General features: G+C 53.5%; 2 protein-coding genes and 1 long non-coding RNA gene across 3 annotated transcripts in view; 2 read left to right on the forward strand and 1 right to left on the reverse strand.

Moving 5' to 3' along the window:
- Window positions 1-13,396, forward strand: F7 (coagulation factor VII). Its single transcript, XM_037042068.1, has 8 exons — window positions 1-117; window positions 3,567-3,727; window positions 5,000-5,024; window positions 5,103-5,216; window positions 6,699-6,839; window positions 7,777-7,886; window positions 11,979-12,102; window positions 12,732-13,396. The coding sequence occupies exons 1-8, from the start codon at window positions 48-50 to the stop codon at window positions 13,325-13,327; spliced, it is 1,341 nt and encodes a 446-aa protein (XP_036897963.1). The 5' UTR covers window positions 1-47; the 3' UTR covers window positions 13,328-13,396.
- Window positions 7,922-17,723, reverse strand: part of LOC118984250 (uncharacterized) — a 17,092-nt gene continuing 7,290 nt past the window's right edge. Inside the window, exons 2-3 of the long non-coding RNA XR_005065885.1 lie at window positions 8,034-8,038; window positions 7,922-7,933 (exon numbers count right to left, since the gene is read on the reverse strand). This is a non-coding gene — a long non-coding RNA (uncharacterized LOC118984250). The remainder of the gene's footprint in view (window positions 7,934-8,033; window positions 8,039-17,723) is intronic.
- F10 (coagulation factor X) overlaps window positions 17,452-17,723 on the forward strand; it is a 20,159-nt gene continuing 19,887 nt past the window's right edge. Inside the window, exon 1 of the mRNA XM_037042067.1 lies at window positions 17,452-17,595. Within this exon, the coding sequence (XP_036897962.1) occupies window positions 17,526-17,595 (70 nt within the window). The 5' untranslated portion in view covers window positions 17,452-17,525. The remainder of the gene's footprint in view (window positions 17,596-17,723) is intronic.

Consider the following 17,723-nt stretch of genomic DNA (forward strand, 5'->3'; position numbering starts at 1 on the left):
CCACACTGGAATGTCCACAGACAGGGAGTGATACAGTGGACCGCACCATGCTTCCCCAGCCTGGTGGGCTGGCCCTCCTCTGCTTTCTGCTGAGCCTGCAGGGGTCTCTGGCTGCAGGTATGTTAGGGGACTGGGGGGAGGGTGGGTAGAGGTTTTCCTATAAACCCAGTGAGAAGGGCAGCCCAGCTGCTGGCAGCCGAGCCTCCCCAACCTCCCCTTCATTCCTGTTCACCAGGAGCATTTGCTGGCTACAGTGTGATCTGCTTTCCTTCCAAAAGCAAACAGTAGCCAGGTACTTGGCAGGCATTGGCGGAAACAGTGCTATTGATTCTGCAGACTTTGGCGGAATTATTTTTCAAAGACTTGGGAACTTGCAGTGCTGTTTTGTTCACTGGTGGGGACCTACATGTGCAGTTGGACAAGAACAGAATCTGGGGCTCAGGGATGTGGGGTGGGTGTGTGCAGTGGGGGTGTGCTTAACCCCATGCTCTGCTCTCCTGGGTTTTCAATTGGCAAGTGCCAGGGACGGTGAGGGGACACTGGGCTGCACTGCTCTGTACCCTCCCTGGCTGTGACTGCAGCCACCCTCCCAGCCCCTCGAGGGTGCTGACAGGCCTGAGAGGAGAAGCTCTGGGACATGTTTACCAGCTGTCCTCATCACGACTTCACAGTGCTGAGTGGCAGTGTGGTGGAGACAAGGTGCTGACTCGTCCTCTAGAATCTGCTTCCCGCCCTCCTTCCGTTGCCAGGCAGGGTCTGGGCGTGGAGCGCATCGGCCTCTGCCCGCCGGTAGCATGTGGGTTCTCAGCTTCGTGTAAGAAAGACTCCACAACAGGAGTCCACATGATTTTGAGAGCATGTTTATGAAAGCTGGGGACAATGAAACAAAGGAAGGGCTTAAAGGTAGAAGAAGCAGCAGGAGAGAGAAAGTGAGAAGCAGGGGGCCTTGGAGATGGGTGCTGGGGGGTGGCCTGGGACGAGCTGCTGCTGCCCGCTCTCCGCCTGGTTGCAAGTTTACTGGGGACGCTTAGAGTTCAGCAGACGCACAAGGCGTCGGCAGGCTCCAGCAAGAGCATGCTGAGGACTCTTTGTCTCAAGCCTTCTTATCTTTCCTTGGCCGTTGGCCAAATCCTAGGGGAGGTTTCAGGGGAAGGTCTTAACAGAATATTTATTAGCTTTTCTGACGTGTCCTTCAATATGTTGATTTGTCGAAATATGTGTATAGAGAGATCAAGGGCTTTTTTGGTTACTTTTATATTTTTAAAGAACGTTATTGAGGCGGGACCAGGACGGAGGGGGGTTCTGCCCCTGGACACTCTGGAATGTGTGAATCACATGCTCCTGAGTGTCCTTTAGTTAGAGAAGATCAGACCTGGTGATTGGTTAGCTGGCTGTCAATTATTCAAATTGTTTGGCCTTGTTTAATGATTTCGTCTCAGTTTCCCTTACTACACTTGTCAAGGAATTTCCCTAGCTTCTTCCTATCCTGCCACACTTCACATCCCACTGTGAGAATCTGGCCGGGGATCCCAGCGGTGGTTGTCTGCCCTGATGACTACAGGTGCCCAGAGGAGAGCGTGTCCTGCTCCAGAGAAAGTCGGTGCTGCCCGTTGTCCTTTCTTATGCCAGGAAAACTGTGACAAGTTGCCAGTGGCTGTCATCATCTTCCTTGTTGGAGTCTGTCTTTTCCCAATTGTCTGCAGTGATCGTGTGTTACTTTATCGGAGTCATCTCTGGTTCCCTGAGGGCTTCCCGGTGCACACTTGTTCCCCTCCACGGGCAGGTGATTCCGCTCTGGTTAGCCGCTGCCTCTTTCAAGGTCTCTTGCCTCCAGTGCCCGCCTTCCCCCTCCCCCACCCCCTCCCCACGTGGGCTCTGCAGCCAGCTCCCCTCTCAGGAGCCTCCATTCTTTGATTTGTCCTCAGACTCTTTGTTCCCCAAGATACAGATGGGTGAAAGTGTCTGATTTTAAAGATGATATGGTCTCCCTCAGCCTGGGTGGCCCGGGAGCTGGCACCTCCCCTCCGCCTGCCTGTCCCCACATTCTGTAACCTTCCCACCTGCCCTGGAGGCCCCCTGCTCACCAGAGGCTTCTGGTAGAAGGAGGCTGCACAGACACCTCACCCTTTCTGTCTGGAAGCCTCAGCCTCTCCCAAGCTGGTCTCTGGTTCCTCTCTCCTCTGGGACTTGTTTCCATACTTGGTCTCTGCCCTCAGTGCTGGCTTCATTGTGCTTCCTCTTCTCACCCCATGTGCACCCTGCTTACCGCTAGGGTCACTTACTATGCAGCCTCCAACAGCACTGGTCAGCACCAGGGGCTCTGGGGACTTTCCTGCCTCATCCATGCCCTTGACTTCAACCCCCACATAACCTCACCAACCTCAATATCCTCACCGCCATCACCAAGCCCTCGTCTGGGGTGCAGATCCCATGTCTGACTGGTTGTCCAAAGAACCCCCAAATTCAAGGAGTTCAGACTGGTTCCATCACCCCCGCCCTGAGTAGCTTTGGGTGACTTCTAAGCCTCACCCACCTCCCTTTCTCATAAGCAAAACTGGGGACACCAGCTACCTGCAAGGACCTACGGGCATCCCTGTGAGATTCCAGGAGGGGCCACGAAGCTGCTCTGTGCTGCTGGCAGCAGACAAACACTCAGGAAGGACCAGAGGAGGCCGGAGCTCTTCAGTTCAGGCAGCACTGCAGGGGTGGAGAGGAGAGGGGTGCCAGCAAATGGACCCTTGAGCTTTTAAATGGAGACAAGGGATGCCCCCACTCCACCCGCCCCTGCAGTCGGGCCACCCTCATCCTCTCTCCTGCTGTCTCAGCCACCTCCACCTCTGCCTACCTCACCACCACCCCCAGGCCAAGCCTCTCCCTGCTGCCTGACTCTCTCAAATGCACATCCCATAGGACCACCCTCCTGCATGGGACCCTCCAGCTCGCTTATTCTGCAACTCTTGACGAAATGCTCTAGGTGCCAGGGACACGGCACATGCATGTTTTGTCAGTCATAGAATTACACATGTCGATGGTGCGCATTTTTGGAACACAACAGCTGTTAATCCCCAAAGTTAATTGCTTATGTACATCCTTTCAATAAATCTCATTTACTCATATATACTTTTTTATTTAACGAAAAGATTATATAGTAGATATTGTTTTATTATCTCCTTTTTTCACTTATTACCGCATCTTCCCAAGTGTTCCGTTTCCTGGCGGCACAGGGCACCGTCGCCTGGTTGCTTCAGACGATTGTCAGCAGCAGCTCTCCTTGTGGCTAGGGGTCTGTGCATGCCACTGAGCATTTCCTTGGGATTAGTTCCTGGAAGTGAAGCGACCGGGTCGAACGGTGTGAGTGTGTTAAAATGTTATTTTGTGAACATATTGCCTCATCCTTGCACATGAAGTCTGTCCCCAGGCAGCTATGAGAAAGCACCCCTGTTTAAAATCAGCCAGCCTGCAGGCAGGGCCCCACTGACCCTGCGTGGACGAGAACAGAGTGGAGGGTTTCTGTGCCACCTTGGCGTGGCAGGCTGTGGACGTTTCATGGAACTCCTGTTGCTCAGTCTTCATTACGCAGGAGGAAGCCCAAAGTGTCTTGCGCAGGCAAAGGCGTGCCAACTGGTTCCTGGAGGAGCTGAAGCCAGGCTCCCTGGAGAGAGAGTGCAAGGAGGAACAGTGCTCCTTTGAGGAGGCCCGGGAGATCTTCAGGAACGAGGAGAGACTGGTGAGCTCGCCCTGAGGGGACACCCTAGCACAGTGTGCTGAGTCTGCCGAAGGGAGTTCTGTGACAGTGGGGGTCGCCCCGAGTCTCAGAGGCCAAGTCTCTTCACTTCTGTGGTTGGGAGTGCCGTGTGCACAGGTGAACACACACAGGTGAACACGCAGGTGGCCCTGGCATGCACAGCCCCTCCACGTCTGGGTCACTATTCCTCCCAAGATTGCCTCACCTTCCTTAGTCCGAGGTCCTGCAATGCTCCCTACCTCCCCCTGTTCCCAGGGACATCCTCCTCTCAGCCACACCACGCATCCCAATCATTGCATCAGAAAATACAGTTTGAAAAGCACACTCAATGTGCCCCTTGCCATCCCAGCCCACTAAAGCTGCCCCTGCTTCCAGCTGCCTGAGACGCTGGCCTGGGTGAGCCTCTCAGTGTCACGGTGGCCGTGGGCACCTCCCGAGGGAAACATGTGGGGACACATCGGGCACCACGGCTTCCTCCACCTGCTCTGGGCCATGTGGCTAGAAGGGTTTTTGTTTCAGTTTCCATTTTCTAAGAGACGTATTTAAAATATCGCATCCCTTTCAACACTTCAGTAGGCACGTGGGTCAGGCTCGCACTCATGGGACACCTCACAGCCAACAGGGAGCAAGGCTGTTTGAGACGGAGGCTAATAGTGACCCTTTCTGTGAAAGCTGAAAATGGGCATACTTGGTGGCCATGTACCAGTTAGGTTTTCAAAGCAGCTTCAACAGTTTTTATCTTGTTTTATTCTCAGAGCAACGCTATAAGTGTAAGTTCAGTTGGCCAAAAGATTCCTGAGGGTATCAGTGTTACTGATGGAGCCCCTTGCGTTCCCTGAATGCCTTTCCATCCACCACTGACCTGCTCCTCCAGTCCGCCCACGTGCGTGGGTGATGACCCAGCACCAGAGGAGGGGATGGAGGCTCAGCGTGCATGTGTGCCTGGTCCCAGGTCCACAACTCAGAGGTGGTGGAGCTGGAGCTAACTGGGGCTGAAACTTGGGTAGTTTGACCGGGAGGTGGAAATTTTTGACCTCTGGCGGCCTTAATGATCTGCGGTGGGGCTCAAGGGATGAGGAAAAACCATTGTCCCCCAGAGGAACCCAGAGGAAAGCCTGACTTCCAGAGCCCGCTGCGAGGGCCCCAGGTCAGATGCCCCCAGCGCACCTCATTCATCAGGCCACTCTGTGGACACCAGAAATGTGTGCTTCTGGTGGACGTGTCTCTCACGCAGCTTCCTCTTTGTTCCCTCAGGAGAAGTTCTGGATTTCTTACATAGGTGAGTAGGTAAATGGTCCATTTATATCCCGCCTTCAAGCCCTTCTCCTCGGCATATTGACACCGACTCACTCCACAGATGGGGACCAGTGTGCCTCGAATCCATGCCAGAATGGAGGCTCCTGTGAGGACCAGATCCAGTCCTACATCTGCTTCTGCCCTGAGGAGTTCGAGGGCCGGCACTGTGAGACAAGTGAGAAATCCCCCAGCTCCCAGACGGGGTCCCTGGAGGGGGCTGCTGGGCACGGCCTGGCCAGGCGTGGAGCTGGCCTCAGCCCTGGTGGGAAGTCTGCCTTGGTGACTTTGAAGGCCTCTGCCAACTGAGAGCCTTGGATCTGGTGTTCTAAGGTGTCAGTTGTCAAATCTGATTGCCCCCGTTCCCTTCTGGGAACTATAGACTTTGGGCTCCTGGCACTGGGAAATTCAGATACACCTGAAAAAAGCACAGGTGAAAACCATTACGTCACTGCCCAGCTTCCACATATCCTGCCAGGCAGGATGGTTGGGTAAACTTGACCTTCCCTACGTGCTATTACAAAGGCATGAGATGGTTTTTTCACCTTTCGTATACTACAGTACTGCAAAGTTCAGGGATCCCCCACACCAGTCTCAAGTGCAATGATGTGCTGGAAAGACTCACAGAACTCACTGGAAACTGATATAATCAGTTTATTACAGCAGAAAGATACAGAGTAAAATCAGCGAAGGGACCAGGAGTAAACTTCCAGTTGTCCTCGCCCAGGGCAGCCATATGCACAGTCTTTCATTCTCCGAGGCTGATGTGTGACAAGATGCATGGAGCATCACCACGCCAGGAAGTGCACCTGAGTCTCAGTGCCCAGAGATTTTATTGGGGCTCAGTCGCGTAGACATGGCTGACAACCCACATGGTTGACCTCAGCCCGAAGCCCCTCTAGAGGCTGAGCTGACCACATATGGCCCAAGTCCCCATCCAGTCTGGCCCAGGGGAACCAGGAAATAATCCTCTTTTCAGGCAGATTAAATTAAGTGTCCAACTTAATCGGCGGAGTGTGGCAATCACCTTCCAGGAGCTGAGGGCAAAGCCCAGGCCTCTCTTTGGGCAAGTTTAATCCCTCCCCACACAGGTCTATGTTCTGATGCGGAGTGAAATCTTGTGGACCACAGCCGACTTCTGCTCTAAGCAGAGCAGAGGCCAGCTAGAGTGGAGGAAAGACTCAGGAAAACTGCTTTCTGCCAGTTACACGGGCTGGGAAGCCTCAGTGTCTTGGCCTGGCCGTTGGTGCTCAGCCGCCCTTCCACGGCAAGCCAACCCTGTTTCCAACCCCAAAGTGCTGTCCTGCAGAGTCAGGCTGAACGTCTCCCCTCTGTCTGTTTGAACCAGGGGTCACTGGGCTTCAGGGCCCAGCTGTAGAGAAGTCTCACCACTCTGCAGGCCTCTGATAGAGTTGGGCTCTTTTACTTTCCCCGGGCCCTCCTCAGCACCCACCAGCTGCCAGGAGGGGTGACAGTATGGAGACCACTCCATGCTGGCCCCATGTCCCCACTGGTTAGGCTGCTCGGATATGGATGAGCACCCAAACCCACGGCCCACGTTTCTGGATCATTGCCCCCAGCCCAAGGAGGGGCGGCCACCAGGGCTGGCTTTCCCTGACCAGCAGCAGACCCCTCTCAGTCTGTCTCTTTCTGCACCCAGAAAAGGATGACCAGCTGATCTGCGAGAACGAGAACGGGGGCTGCGAGCAGTACTGCAGGGACCACACGGGGGCCAAGCGCTCCTGCTGGTGTCACGAGGGGTACACACTCCAGACCGACGGGGTGTCCTGTGCACCCACAGGTAACGGGCCCTCCGGGATCTGCTCCAAGGGCCATGTGCCGTTTCACTGCCAGATGAGCAGTCAGCCATTTCTGTCTGGCCACAAGTTCTTCTTTGGCTAAAAATGAGAAGGGGGCCCACATGCCATTCACTGAGCATCTACTACGTGCTGACCACCACATGCTCAGAGGCAGGGAGGAGACAAGGGTGGAGGGAGGGCCAGGGCAACGGGGCAGGACAGAGACCTGGGAGCAGCTCCTTGGGTGGGCCCCAGACCCCCTGCCCATCTCGGGTGGGTCCAGAGGAGCAAAACAAAGCTCTCCCCACCCCACTTCCGGTCCCCTCCGCTGGGAATCTACACTGCCACCTCCATGGGAGATACTGACTACAGCACAGTTCCGGTTTCCAAATCTTTCTAAAGGCAAGCACTTTTAGGAAAATGGAAATTTCTGTAAGCCAACTTCAAACGGATGGGGCTGCAATTCCAGAGGCTGGGACACCCCAAACCCTGTGTCTCTTCAGAGGTGAAGGTACCCAACATGGTCAACACAGCTCGAAATTCAGCTGCCGCCTCTAAACACTCTCTTTGCTGGGCCAAGGGCTGCACTGGAGCAGACCAAAACCAGCAGTGGGGTCAGAACTGACAGCTGTCAGAGAGGCTGCAAGGGTTTAGACAGAATATCACTCATCTTTTAGCAAACTCAAGCAGCATTTCATCTTGCCCCAGAAAAATGAGCAAAAACCAGTTTCAAAAAGTAGGGCCTTCTGTGCCTGCAAAACCAGACTCTGCCCCTTCTGCTCACCCAGCAGCTCCCACGGGCCTCGCTGAGCCCAGAGGCCCCCTCCACCCTGGGTGGGAACCCGAGGCAGAGCCACCCCCTGCAGGGCTCAGAGCCCCCTCTCACCGCCCCTTCTTCCCTCATAACCCCTCACATCTTGTGACTTTTGTTTTATGCAGTTGAATATCCATGTGGAAAAATACCTGTTCTGGAAAAAAGAAGTGGCGGGCAACAGCAAGGCCGAATTGTGGGTGGCAAGGTGTGCCCCAAAGGAGAGTGTCCTTGGCAGGTAAGGCTTCAGGGCCCTGGGGTCACACCCCAGGCCCCACATCACCACTGCTCCTGGCAGTGGATTTCCTCTTAAAGCTGCAGGCCGTTCACCTCAGACCTCAGTGCTCCCAGCAGCAGCCCCGCCATCCTGTGCCTCTCTGCACACTGCTTCTTCACAGGCCGCTGTCCTCACTCCCTCTAACAGACAGGAGACTGAGGCCTTACAACCTGAACCTAGCTCTCTCACCTTCACAGCTCCACCTACTGTCTGCCTCTGGAAGCTGATATATTTTTTTCTTTTTGTATGCCAGATATTGTGCTTTATTTTTGAATTTTTCTAAATTACATTCCCCAACCCCTGCCCCTTCAACAACCATCAGCTTGTTCTTTATCTAGGGGTTTGTTTCTGCTTTGTTTTGTTTGTTCATTGTTTTGTTTCCTTTTTTATTATTTTTAATATATTTTATTGATTATGTTATTACAGTTGTCCCATTCCCCTGGCCCAATTCCCTTCTGCCCTGTACACCCCCTCCCACCTGCATTCCTTCTCTTTAGTTCATGTTGATGGGTGGTATATATAAGTTCCTTGGTTTCTATATTTCCTATACTATTCTTAGTTTTTCCCTGTCTACTTTCTGCCTACCATTTATGCTACTTATTCCTTGTACCTTTTCCCAATTTCTACCCCTCCCGCTCCCCTCCAGGCCATCTCCATTTCTGGGATTCCATTCCTGGTCTATTGTTTGCTTAGTTTATTTTTGTTTTTGTTTTCGTTTTTGTTTTTGTTTTAGATTCCATTGTTGATCATTGTGAGTTTGTTATCATTTTACTGTTCATAGTTTTTATCTTCTTCTTTTCCTCAAATAAGTCGCTTTAACATTTCATACAATAAGGGCTGGGTGATGATAAACTCCTTTAAGTTGACCTTATCTGGGAAGACCTTTATCTGCCCTTCCATTCTAAATGATAGCTTTGCTGGATAGAGGAGTCTTGGATGTAGGTCCTTGCCTTTCATGACTTCTGAATACTTCTTTCCAGCCCCTTCTTGCCTGTGAGGTTTCTTTTGAGAGATCAGCTGATAGTCTTATGGGAACTCCTTTGTAGGTAACTGTTCCCTTATCCCTTGCTGCTTTTAAGATTCTCTCCTAATCTTTAATCTTGGCTAGTGTAATTATGATGTAATAATTACATTATGTGTGTTCCTCCTTGGGTCCAACTTCTTTGGGACTCTCTGAGCTTCCTGGACTTCCTAGGAATCTATTTCCTTGGCCAGCTTGGGGTGTTCTCCTTCATTATTTGTTCAACTAAGTTTTCAACTTCCTGATCTTGTTCTTCTCCTTCTGGCACCCCTATGGTTAGGATGTTGGAATGTTTAACATCCAAACATGGATCCTCCGGATCCTGGAGGTCCCTCAGCCTCTACTCATTTTTTTTTTTTTTAATTCTTGTTTCTTCATTTGGTTCTGATTGAATGTTCATTTCTTCCTTCTGATCCACACCGTTGATTTCAGTCCTGGTTTCCTTCCCATCCCTGTTGGTTCCCTGTACATTTTCCTTTATTTCACTCAGCATAGCCTTTATTTCTTCATCTAATTTGCAGCCATATTCAACAATTCTGTGAGCATCCTTATTATCAGTGTTTTGAACTGTGCATCTGATAGGCTGGCAAGCTCTCCATCACTTAGTTGTATTTTTTCTGGAGCTTTGATCTGTTCCTTCATTTGGGCCTTTTTTTTTTTTTTTGGTCTCAGTGTGCCTGTTACTTAGTAAGGGGCTGAACCTTAGGTGTTCACTAGGATGGGGCAACCCACGTTGCTCTGTAGTGATGCTGTCCCTGGGGAGGGATCCAAGAGGGAACAGTGCTGCTTGCTCTGCTCTCTGCTGGCTTTCAGTCACTTCCGCTGCTTCCCACAAGCAAATTGGGCCCTTCTGGTGCTGATTCCCAGGTGGGTGGGTTTGTGTATGTTCTAGGACCCTGTGGGTCTCTCCAATGAGATCCACCTTTCCTGTGAGACTGGGAGTTTCTCCCCCCATGCCACAACCCTCACAGGTTTTTTCGCACAGAGGCTCTGAGGCTTTATTTCCCCAGACTGGGACCCTGGGTTACGCAGTCTGTCTCCCTCCCCAGTTGTTCCTCCCAGTTTATCTGCATGCGAGTGTGGGTCTGCCCACTGTACCAGCTGCCACCTTGCCATGAGTCCTCTCCTCCCCAGCTGCCTGTTCCCACCCCTCCTACCAGTCTGGATGAATGTTTCTTCTCTAACTCCTTGGTTGTTGGACTTCCATATAGTTCAGATTTCTGTCACTTCTGGTTGTTTTTTGCTTTTAAACTTGTTGTTGTCCTTCTGGTTGTTTAAGGAGGCACAATGTGTCCACCTATGCCTCCGTCTTGGCTGGAAGTCTGTTTTGTTTTCTTAGATTGCATATGTAAGCAAGACCATACGGGATGATTTCTGATCTGTAGCGGAATCCTTCCACAGGCTGGGAGGCTGTGTGCCTGGCATGTGGTCAGGTGCGTGGGCTGTGGCCCCTCCAGGGCCTGTCTCTGCAAGGCTGCCTCCGAGCCTGGTCCCTGGTGGGAATGCAGAGTTTCAGGCCCCCGGGCCCACTGGGCCAGCATCTGCATTTCACAAGAGCCTGGGAATATGTGCAGACCGCACGCAGTATAAGGAGAGCTGCCACTCTGAGACCGGCAAACTCAGGTCTGCGCCCAAATCAATGTCTCCTCTTTAACCTCTCATTCTGGGACACCCCAAGTTAAACAGTCAAGAATTTTTAGAAATAGACATAAACATATGACAACTTTGTAAAGGAAAGTGGAAAAGCACCAATCATTCTCCGCCTGACCTCAGGCTCGGGAAAACTCCAAATCCCTCCTTTCACAGCAACCTGGCCCTTCCAGACCGGCCTCGAAAGAAGTTGCGTTTATTACCAAGCTGGCAGCCCTGGCCTCCCCCTGCTCCACCCCACCTCCCACAGCAGTTGGGGCCTGAGTGGGGTCTTTGCGGTCCAGGGCCCCGCTCCACCGCTTTGCAGAACCCTGGTTTTGGTGTTCAGAGGAATAATCTGAGTTAGATACATCCACATAGGACTGATATGTTTGCCAGATTCTCCCATCAATGGGTGGCAAAGCCTCTCCAAGCCAGAGACGGTGCTGATGGATGTGGGTTTCTGTGCCTTTTACAGTGGGGAGCACTCGGGGGTGGGGCTTGCTGGGGTGACTGCTGCAGGCTCTGTTCCCCACCCTGTGCCCCGCCCACCAAGACCACCCTTTTCAGTATCATTTAACCCCCATGATCCCAGCCAAGAAGTAGGTGCAACTCTCAGCCCAGACAGGTGAGGAAGGCTCCCCAGCACCCTTCTTCCTGCTGCCCACACAACTCGGGACACCAGGCTTGAGAGTGACGAACCCCATGTCCAGTCTCTTCCCTCCCTGGTTGATCCAGTTTCACACAACAGAAGGAAACGGTCGGAAACCAGACCCAGACTGCTCACTGGTGGCTCTGCCTCAGCCTCAGCCAGCCTCCTCTGGCCTCACAGTTCCTCACCGTCCTTGGGCCAGCCTGGCCAGAGACCGCGGCTCCTTTCCCGCCCATGGTGGAAGGCTCACCCTGAGGAAAACGTCTCCATGCAGGATTCATGCTACGACCCTACTTGGCATCCTCTGTGCTTTTAGGAAGAAAAAAAGGAAAGGAAACATTTACTGAGGGTCTACGTGTACCTAGAACATGCTCGGTACTTCCCTCTGTTATTCTGTTTACCCCTCACACGCTCTAGGAGCACAAAGCTTGGCCACATCTCTGCAAATCAGGCATGTTGAGTCAAGCACGGTGACAGTCCCGGGAGATGCACAGAGGAACCGGGCACCAACACTCCCGTTGCCAGGCCGTGTCCTCGAGCCTCCCTTTCCTGCGCTGCATGGGGAGATGCCTGCTGGAGAGGGCCTGGAGCAGCTTTGCTCAGGAAGGGCCCTGTTTGGGGAGCCTCCAGGATTTCAGACACCTTCCTATTAGTGCAGCCCATCCCTGGGGGTGCAGGGGGAAGGGGATTCTCCAGGGAGGGGACCCCAGGACAATAATGTGACCTTCCAATGTCTATTGTGCCTTGGTAGGCTGAGCTGAAGCTAAATGGGATGCTGCTCTGCGGGGGCACCCTGATCAACGCCACCTGGGTGGTCTCCGCAGCCCATTGTTTCGACAGAATCAAGAACTGGAAGAACCTGACAGTGGTAGTGGGTAAGTTTGTTCTCCCCATCTTCTGATGAGAGACCGGTTCTTGATAACAACTGGGGGCTAAGACTCGGGATATTGAACCTCCAACTTCCACAACCAGGTGAACTCCTCCAAAAAGGGAAGTGGGCAGCACTGGGGCAACCCCAACGCCCACAGGGAGCCACTGTGGCCACATCCCCTCAGCCCCTTCCCCACCCCCAAATAAAGACACGGGAGGTGATGCCATGCCCACCTGTCTCACTCAGGCCAAGAGCCCTGAGGGTAGTGCAGCCACCCATGGCTCCATGGGCCACCACAGCCAGGCTTCTGCCCGGTGGCTTTATGGGATGGCGAGGAACCCCGGGGAGGGCCAGGCCCTGCCTGGAAAGCATGGCGGGAATTGGGTAGTCCTCCTGACCGACCCACAGCTGCCTGGCCCAGCACCCCCCCTCGATGCCTTAAGCACCCAAGGGTCCAGACCCACCCCCAACTCATGCTCTGTCTGGAGCCCAACGGTAGCCACCCAGGCCAGGCTGGAGTTGGACGCAGGCTGCTCCTTCCCCAAAGGGAGCTCCAACCCTCTTGAGGTTTGGGAAGGGCCACTCCTCAAGGCTGCAAGGCCAGGGGTGCAAGCGGCTCTGGTCTCCCCACAGGTGAGCATGACCTGAGTGAGGAGGATGGTGACGAGCAAGAGCGGCACGTCACTCAGGTCATGGTCCCCAACAAGTACGTCTCAGGGAAGACGGACCACGACATCGCCCTGCTCCGCCTGAGCAGGCCTGTGGACTTCACCAACTACACAGTGCCCCTGTGTCTGCCTGAGAAGGCCTTCTCTGAGAGGACCTTGGCCTTCATTCGATTCTCAACCGTCAGTGGCTGGGGGCAGCTTCTTGACAGGGGTGCCACGGCCCTTGAGCTCATGGTCATCGATGTGCCCAGGCTGATGACCCAGGACTGCCTGGAGCAGTCGAAACAGAAGCCGGGCTCCCCAAAGATCACAGAGAACATGTTCTGTGCTGGGTACCTAGATGGGAGCAAGGACGCCTGCCAGGGGGACAGCGGGGGCCCACATGCCACCAAGTTCCAGAGTACATGGTACCTGACAGGCGTCGTCAGCTGGGGTGTGGGCTGTGCAGCCGAAGGCCAGTTCGGGGTGTACACCAGAGTCTCCCAGTACACTGAGTGGCTCCAAAGGCTCATGAGCTCAGAAGTCCACTCGAGAGGCCTCCTCCGAGTCCCGCTCCGCTAGTCCCCCAGAGTTGGCTCCAAGCACCCGGCTCCCGCGAAATAAAGCTGCTGTTGCTTGGGTTGTCCTGGCTTCCAATCCCGTAATTTGTTCTGCCCTTGTTGGGGAGGGGATAGGAGGAGGAGGGGATAAGGAGGGGGAGGGAGAGAAACAGAGAGACTGAGAGAGACAGAGAAGGAAAGAAAGAGCAAGAGGAGAGAGAGAGACTAAGAGAAGGAAAGTAGAGAGAATGAGGGGTGGGGAGAGACTGAGAGATGGAGACAAGCCTAAAGAAAGACCTTAGGAGCGAGGAGAGAAGGAGAGGGCCTGAGAGAGACCGAGAAGCTCAGATAAAATGAGGGGAGGGGCTCTAAAGAGAAGGAGGTAGAGACTTGGGGATTCACAGAGACGGACAGAGGGAATAGAAAGATGAGCGGCACAGGACAGCCAGTGAGGAGGACGGGAAGCCCTGCAGCAGCAGATGTGGGGAAGTGACCGCATCTCGTGTGCACACCTCTGCTCAATTTCCCTGTGGACGCAGCCAGAGCGGTGTGTATGCGTTCACCCGGTGACATGTGCTACATTCTGAGGTCTGTCTTTTAACTTACATTTTTTCCTTTCTATACAAGTATTTCACCTTTGTTTCAAATAAATCGGGAGCGTCATCCACTCACTTTGCTGGATATCCTTCCAGATTTGTTCTGCACGTGTATCTTTTACCCTAAAGCAAACCACATAAAATGCTCTGCATACTGTTTGCCACCGGTTCTCCCCTCAAACAACGAACAGCTGAGTCTCCTCCGTGCATTTTCCCCAGCAGCCTGCCTGCCACTCACAGGTCGTCTGTATTCACGTCATTGAGACCCTGCCGTTCATCACCAGTCAAGGTATTGGTAACATCACCAGTCACAAAATGAACATTTTTATACAGAGGCTGGTTTTTAAAACCGAGAGCTCCCTGATGGATTTTGGAGGCTGCAGTTCCCAGAGCCCTATCGACCTGGTTGTTCTCTTCTTGTCACTTCCCTCATCAATGACAGTCCAAAGACAGTCCCTAGGACCACCAGGGACTGAGAACCACCAGGGACACTCCACAAAACAGACGCTCCCCAGAATGCATGTCCACACATCCTGCTCAGATCCATGGGATCGGAGGGTGGTGGGGCCTGGTGGGTTACATTGTTATCAAGTCCCTCAGGTGACTACGGGCTCACTAAACCTAGGGTCACATAGGCCTCAGGTAGGGAAGAATGGAACAAATAATCGAAGTTCAAGTGGGCCCTGCTTCAACTTGGTAAAGGCGGGTGGAGCAAACCCAGTGGGCACAACCCTCCCTCAGGACAGGACAGGAGGATGGGCACTGGCCTGTCGTGTGCCTGGAATGCTCACAGTGCTCAACGCAAGTGAGTTCGGGTGCTGTCACTGGCTCTGCTGGGCAGTCAAGCCACGTTTAGTTTTGAGCAGACCAGGGTCCTCAAGCTACAGTTAAGGCTGAGTGCAAGCCACCTGGTTTTGTAAATAAAGTTTTATTGAGACACATTAATTCTTTTACAAGTCATCCATGGCTGCTTAAAACCACAGCATTGAGTGTTTGAGACAGAGACCCTCTGTCCAAAGAGACCACCTGACCCATAGACCCAACGATTGATCTGGGCCTTTACAGAAAAGGTCCGCTGCCCTGGTGAAGCTGTAGTTTTTAGGAATCTCACCAAGTGGTCGGTCGTGCACTGAAGCAGCCAACACCTTTTTGGACTTGGCCTGACTCTGACTGCAGCTCCTGGCCAAGCCGCTTACCCTCTCTGTGCCCTGTTGCCTCCTCTATAAGATGGCAGCCCACCTCAACGCTTGTCAGGGGAATGGAACCAGTGCATGTGGATTGAGGCCTCTGGAGGAGCTCGATCATGTCATCACAGACGGTGAAGTGGATTGGCAAACATCCAGATGTCCTCCAGATCGACTATCCAGGCTACCGACACTTACCGGAAATTCTGCCACAAAATGCAAGAGCTCTCCGGAGGCCCTAAGCATAGCAAGGCTCTAGTTTCTTCCTGGGAATGAAAGTTATCTGGACCCTGTTCCTGGAAAGAAAAGGGTGGGAATGGGATTGAAGTGGCAAGGCCAGAAGCCGCCCGGATCCACATGGGGTTAAACATGGTCCTGGTAGGTCACTGGCTCTGCCTCAGTTTCCCCAGCTGTCAGTGGGTGGCAAGGCCTCGGTCTCATGGAGCTGGTGTCTGCATGGGTGCCCAGCAGCACTGAGACAGCCCCTGAAGGCTAACGCTTGACGTGAAGATGTGCTGACTGTATGGGTCAGTTCTATCTTTCTATGAGGGGCAATTAGGTTCTTTCCCTGCCCCGCCACCAGGCGCTCGGACAGGGAGGGTCACACAGCATCTGGCCTCCCCACACAGATGAAATTTGTCCAGAAACAGCATCACAGCACAAACTGACCAGGTGAGACAGGCCCAAGGCACCACCTACAGGCTGTCCCTGAGGACCAGGCTCTGCATGTCACAGTGACCACCCCGCAAAAGACCTGCCTGGCCTCAGAGCACAGAACAGGCAAATTTCCAGAATGAACTGACTCACTCCATCTCTTGGTGTTTATTAAACATCTACTGTGTGCCAGACAGCCCTCTAGATACTGCAGGCAAAGCAACCAACAAACCAGATGATGAGACTTACATCCAAGTGACCATGGGCTTTGGATAAATGATCACTGAGTGCAGAAGTGTTGTGAGCAGTGGACCCTGTGGAATAGAGCACAGTCTTTTTCTGCCTCTGTTTCTGTCTCTTTCGGTGCAGTACTAGCCTTGCAGCCACTTCCCAGGCCTTTTCCTCCAGAGCCTGGAGGCTGGCTGCAGAGACCCTGGTCAGGCTGTTTCCTAACTCTTGATGCCTGGGACGTCGCTGCTACTCGGTGTGCACGTAGCACATGCATCTCCTTCTCCAGCCTGGCTGCCAAGGTAGCAGGCTGCTTTCACTGGCCTAATGTGACTCGTCCTTCCCTGACACCTGTCATTTGTTGCAAACAGACACAACCCTGAGTTCAGGACTCTCCCCAAGATGATAGCCAAGAAACAAGACTCCTGTATTCCCTGGAGACAGTGCCATCCATATCCCCTGGCCCTGCCTGGGGGGAGTGGAGAGGGGAGCTCTGGGAGGGGCTGGACAATGAGGCTGCCTCCAGTCCTGGTCCTGAGGCACCCTGCCAGCTTCCCAGTGCTCTTCCAGATGACCTGTACCGAGCCGCACATCCGTGAGAAATGCACCACACTGTGCGGCCTCTGACTCAGGGCTCATTCTCCCTCCCCCAACCCCCAGCCCCCATTAGAGTGTGTGAGGCAAAGTTGTTGTCAAGAGAAGCCATGTGTCTCATGGCTTAGCCGTGAGTTTAAGAGGTGTGCTGAGTATCTCCTGCTGGCCCAGCCCCTCTTGACGTTGAACCAACTTGTCCTGTGGTCAACAGGGCACTCGGGGCTCTGGCCCCGAGGGCACTCAGTGTCCTCCAGACAGAGGTATCCTACCAGGAGTATGTGTAGGGGGTGCTGGGCATGAGATATTGTGTGGCCTGGAAGGGTCACAAGACAAGCTCTGCCTCCCAGAGCCCTTTAACTTGGGGGATGGAGGTACAAGCCTGACATGTCAATGATGCGCAGACATCAGGACCCTCTGTGCTAGAGGCGCTTTGTGGGTCCCCACCTGGTACCACCTAGAGAGATAGGCCTGTGAGCAGAAGGACCAGTTCAGACAAAGGAAAAGCGGGACCCTAAAGTGGAAAATCCTGTGTTCAAATCCCACACACACCACAGATGCTTCACCTCTCTCTAAGCCTCAATTCTCCGTTCCAGAGAAAAGATGAAGTGATACTTAGCTTTCATCAAGATTGTAAGGATGAGATGAGAGCCACACATAAACATCTGAAAACCATAAAATCACGTTTTTATTGTCTTAGAACAAAAAGTTGCTATGCCCAAAGCAAGCCCCACTGGATACCTCTACCAATGAAGTTCCAGTGGGACCTCCCCAAGGCTGCACAGGCCAGGTGACAATGCCCCGGCATAGTGGCCTGCCCCTGTCCCTCACCCCCCACTGGCCCAGGCTCCAATCAGAAGGCTGTGATAAGCAGAAGGACAATCATCCACCCTCTGAGCCAGGGTGGCTGAACCTTGCCCTGGAGGCCTGTCACAGTGGGGACAGAGACGCTGTCCTAGGCCACACAATGGCCAGCCCGCTGTGCCTCCTCCTGCTCAGTGCCTCACTGGCCAGCCTCCTGTCACCAGGGGGAAGCGGTAAGTGCCCCTCAACTTGCAGACTGGAGAGGTGGCCTCGGGGAGGAGGAGAGAGGTGGGGAATCGGGATGATGCTCTTGAATCTCCACAGTGTGGATAGTGGGTGCCGAATAGGCTGACATGGGACA

Source organism: Sturnira hondurensis, unplaced genomic scaffold, assembly GCF_014824575.4.
Source record: "Sturnira hondurensis isolate 20B ecotype Veracruz unplaced genomic scaffold, ASM1482457v3 Scaffold0003681, whole genome shotgun sequence".
In the NCBI taxonomy this organism is placed as follows: Eukaryota; Metazoa; Chordata; class Mammalia; order Chiroptera; family Phyllostomidae; genus Sturnira; species Sturnira hondurensis.